The 4,940-nt window shown below is 43.7% G+C and overlaps 1 protein-coding gene across 1 annotated transcript; it reads right to left on the reverse strand.

Annotated features, from left to right (window-relative positions):
• Window positions 1-1,165: 1,165 nt before the first annotated feature.
• On the reverse strand, window positions 1,166-4,615 carry RASL11B (RAS like family 11 member B). Its single transcript, XM_063920938.1, has 4 exons — window positions 4,103-4,615; window positions 3,552-3,608; window positions 3,259-3,335; window positions 1,166-2,513 (listed from the first exon to the last, which is right to left on the reverse strand). The coding sequence occupies exons 1-4, from the start codon at window positions 4,236-4,238 to the stop codon at window positions 2,046-2,048; spliced, it is 738 nt and encodes a 245-aa protein (XP_063777008.1). The 5' UTR covers window positions 4,239-4,615; the 3' UTR covers window positions 1,166-2,045.
• Between the last annotated feature and the right edge of the window lie 325 nt (window positions 4,616-4,940).

Consider the following 4,940-nt stretch of genomic DNA (forward strand, 5'->3'; position numbering starts at 1 on the left):
AATGTCACACTCACTTACCATTAGGCTTAGGCAAAATGCATTATATTGTATTCATTCTAAGTCATTATTTGTATAACAACATCTTTGCTATAATGCTTGTTTTAACAAGCCAATGCAATCTGAATGGACATGTGTGTACAGTCTTAGGGGCATATTCAGATAGCCGCTGGTCTTACCGCAGGCTTGTAGCAGGGCCCTGGCTATATACCCTCCTGTGGTATGAACAGAGATCCACAGTAAAAGTGGGGCTTTTACTGCGGCCACCGCAGCTGCGTTACCCATAGCCCCCAGCACTTAACCCAGGATCTGTGGGCTCATGATCATTAACCATGGGCCTATTGCAGCTGGAAATGGGCTTTAAACTGAATAGCTGCGGCCGTTAAAGCTCAAAGCTATCCACCTGCGGTAAGCCCTGCAGCTAATTGAATATGCCCCTAATTACTGTATGTGTACATTTTTCCATCCTTCCTATACAGCCCACTAGTAACTGTGGTTTTCTGTTGAAAGTATTTTCAGGTAACAATAGCCCCCAGATCCTGTCTCACTCAGCAGGATTACAGATGTGTATTTTATATGTATATAATATGCACCATTTATAGGTAAATAATAAGGATTCTCCAAAGACACACCTATTACGTATGTGTCCTGCATTACCCTAGCATGCTTCTATTTTTCAACATCTGATACCCAAAAGGAAATGTATTTTTTTTTTATAGTTACCAAAGGTTACTACAGTTTTGTCCTGGTTTTCTTATAGGAGCCCCAAATATGATTCAGTAAAGATGTCCTGCATCAGTTTAGGTTGTTGAGTTATGCAAACTGTACTCTAGCATATTGTGTAGCAGAGAATGTGGCTTCCCCACAAAAGGGGCCACACAAACTTACTGACCCCATCACACCATTATCCTTGTGCTGTGGCAGTGTGGCATGCGCTGCTGGCAGAGAGCCGATGGAGAGCTTCAGCTCTCCCCTCACCACATTACCCAGTGATGATACACACTGTCACATGATCAGCTCAGCACGGCCATAGGAAAGATGATGTCATTGCTTGGCCAGATGTGGTGGTTATAGTGGTACTTTCAGTATTACATTTGTGACAGTGAATATATTTTCAGGTACAGCATCCTTCATTGTGAAACACGCAGAAGCAACAATAAAAGTAAACTTTGCTTAAAAAGTTAGCCCCGTAGGCATTTTATTGTACACAAAAATAAATAAGTTACAATTTACAAAGCAAAAGCGCAAGTGGCTTTTAAAGTGCAATTCATAAAAAATATTAGCCTTTATTTGGATCTTCATTGGCTTAAAGTAATAGAGACATGGACACTTGCCCATCAGCTGTGTGTCTCTTGTAGTGAAATCATACATGAAAACAGCGCCCCTTAGTGTCTGCAGGGCTAAGCCCATAAAACATTATTAAGTTTACCACAGGGAAGAAAAGTGCAGATACAAAGCACATTTACACAATGCTTTATGATAGACTGGGCTGACGACTCTAAGGTTCTATGAGGCATATTATGAGCCACATCCACAACTATCATCTCCAATATTATCACTGAGTGTCTGTGCACACACACAGAGGAACATTGCGACATCCGTCTATTGATAAACAGCACTTTGTTGGGTATAGAAATACAGTTATAAGGTAAGATTTACACTGTGGCAAAAATGTAATAAACACATGGGGATGTTTTGCTACTTCAGAAATAATTTCCACATTTATACCAAGTCTTAACACAACAGTAACATTGTGAATCCCATGTATGAGTCCACATATTGTCCATGACTTTTCTCTGGTATTTCGTGTGACCAAGCCAGTGCCACTGATCACTTTTCTGAAGCCCTATCTGTGACGTTTCTTTGTCACTTACACCATCATCCAACATTACTCCTCTTTATCGCACAACACGATTCCTCAAAACCTCTCCTCTCATTCCTGTGCTGCCCCTGAGCCAGTAATGTCAAAGTTAATCCAGGTCAGCAACCTCTGAAACTCTCCTGTTAGGAAGACCAAAAAGAACAGCTATCAAGAACGTTCCTCAAACTCAAACAGATGTAGCAGTCCTCACTTTGGCGGACAGGACCTGCTTAAATCGTCTTTTCAGGTCCTGCATGTTCGGAGACTTTGGCCGTGGGATGAGAGAGTTTTTCCTCTTTTCGGGTGTGCTTGCCGTCTGGTGCTTGCTGATTTCCTTACATAGTATCTGAAACGCGTTGTACACATCAATATAGTTCTCGCTGACACTCACTTCGTAGAAAGTGCAGCCCAACATATTGGCCAGCTGAAGTCCATGCTGCGGCTCTACCTGCTTGAGGTGTAAGAGGTCGGCTTTATTGGCCACAATAACAACAGGAACTCGGTTGTCAGGATGTAGGTGGCGCACGTGCTGGTGGAGGTGGTTAATAAGCTCATAGCTCTTACAGTCTGTGATGGAGAAGACGATGACCACAGCATCTGCCCATCTGATAGATCTGTTAAGTTGCTCATTGCACTCCAGACTCTGTTCCTGTATCTGGGGAGGGGGGAAAGAAAACAATAAATGATGTGACTTTAGATGACATGTTAAAACAGTTTGCAAGAAACACAGAATTTCCACCCCAACGCTAAGACGAGAGTGCCAAAAAAAGTCTTCACATAAGTGCTGCAGAAGATGTATGTTATATCAATCTGTCTGCTCCCTCACCTTCCTAACCTAATGTATGTTGATGCAGCTGCAGAATCTGGAATCAGATACAGTGGAGTGTTCTATTCTCAAGTGGAATGTACAGCGAGGAGCAGGGAAAGTCTTTGTAGTGGGGTAGAAAGGGAAATGAGCTGGCTAGACAGCGAGTCTGGAAAGTAAGAAGATATAAGCTGGAAGCATTCACATCTGGACAGCTGCCCATTCCCAACTGCTAGAACTAGACACGTTTCTGTGCGCGCATTTAACCATCTTATGTGTACTAGACTGAGAGCAATTGAAAGGAGCCCATACGTGTACATTGTTCCAGACCATTTAGAGCACTTGGATGCAGTTCAATAGTTCACAGATACACCTACAGTATATTATTCAGCCTGTCTTAATGGGACTTCCATCTGTGTGAAGTTTTTTTTTCTAGGACACAGCTCAACAATGAAAGTAAACTAATGGAAAAATCTCACTTTTATCTGTGCTTTCAAAATAATAAAATATCAACTGTATAATATATGTTAATTACTAATTACTGTCCCTTACACCAGTTAGCAGAGACTGTGACATAATAGAGAAGTGGATTTACCTGTACACCTGGAGTGTCCTGCACTTGGATGGCGAGATTCATTCCATCTATTTGGACTTGTCTGCTGTACAAGTTTCCTGAGAATACAATAAGACGATTCATTACAGAGAGCTCACAGAGGGTGGAATCAGAGAAGTCTGGCACACATATGTGAATACAATCTAGAAATATAATCTACCGCTGTTGCATGCTTTATATAGTGCTAGGTAAGACTGTGGTGCTTGGAGTAATCTATGGTACAGTATGAGTTAGCTGTGGCAGTGACTATAAGAAAGTATATAAGGTGTCCTTACCTGCATTCCTTTCATAGTCGCCAATAAATCGTTTGGTGAGAAATCTGACCACCAGCGCTACAAGAAAGGAAGAGAAGACCGGTCAGCTGCTGGATTGTAAAATGCATTATTCCCCCCCACAACAAGAGATTCCTTCTCGGTAACTGACTATAGAGTGGATGTATGAGCGGTGTGTCTGCAGGTGGCGCGTCTCTCTGTTCAGATGATTTTACTCACTCATACAGAGATTTGCACAATTACAGAGCTGATCATATGCTAGTGGGAAACTAATCATCAGGACACATTTTAAATACGTCAAAAATTAACAAATACTTTATCTGTATATACCAAAGCATGGAACACACTAACGAGCCATGCTGCTGGGTGCTAGCATATAGCAAGCAATACATAAAAAGTCATAGTATAGCAACACACATGCGCTGCGATGAGTTGTTATGCAATAAGCCTATCCTAGCAGCAGAATATGGATCAGCAATTTATAACACTAAACATTTCCTATGCCAGTGCCCACAGACATTTCCTAAATTCACAGTAACCCCATGGTAGCTCACCTGTCTTGCCTACGCCACTGCCTCCAACCACAGCGATCTTTATGACCCTGCTGCTGCCAGTGCCATTGCTTGTGCCTGCAGAGTCGGTGCCAGTTGGGCATTCAGATATAGTGCACATATTCTGGATCAGACGCATGTTTTCCAGGAAATAGTACAAACACACTGGAACAGGGGGAAGAAGAGATGGAAAGTGCAGCGCCACAGATACCCCTGGCTGCAGAGAGAGTGGAGAGGAGGCTGCTCTGCAAGTGTCTGCCACTGCTCTGCAGTCTGTAAGTGCCTGCTGTACCCACTGTCCTGCCAGCTCCTGGTTATGTGAGTGGAAGATGTTCTGCAGTCTGTAAGTGTCTGTACCCACTGTCCTGCCAGCTCCTGGTTATGTGAGTGGAGGATGCTCTGCAGTCTGTAAGTGTCTGTACCCACTGTCCTGCCAGCTCCTGGTTGTATGAGTGGAGGATGCTCTGCAGTCTGCTGTACCCACACTGACTGTCCTGTTCTAAGGAGCAGCTCCCAGCGCCGGCTGTTTTGTTCCAGAGCAGCCAGGGGAGGCACAGCCCCTTTCATCCACTCACCCTATCAGAGTCCCGGGCACATCACATGCAGCCCCCTCCCCTCTGCTGCTACGTTGCTCTTGTGTGTTGTGTAAGAGTGACACACGTTGCCTGTGGGGTACATGAGGAGAATTGTTATTATTATTGTGCTGGCTATACCCTATCTATAGCATGCCTGCCCTGGCAGAATGAATGAGATTCCCTGTCATTCACTCGCCGCTATAAGGAATCAGCAGCCCCCTTACCTATGTACAGTATGTGCTGCATATGCCAGAGTGTGATTAGCA

Source organism: Pseudophryne corroboree, chromosome 1, assembly GCF_028390025.1.
Source record: "Pseudophryne corroboree isolate aPseCor3 chromosome 1, aPseCor3.hap2, whole genome shotgun sequence".
Taxonomy (NCBI): Eukaryota; Metazoa; Chordata; class Amphibia; order Anura; family Myobatrachidae; genus Pseudophryne; species Pseudophryne corroboree.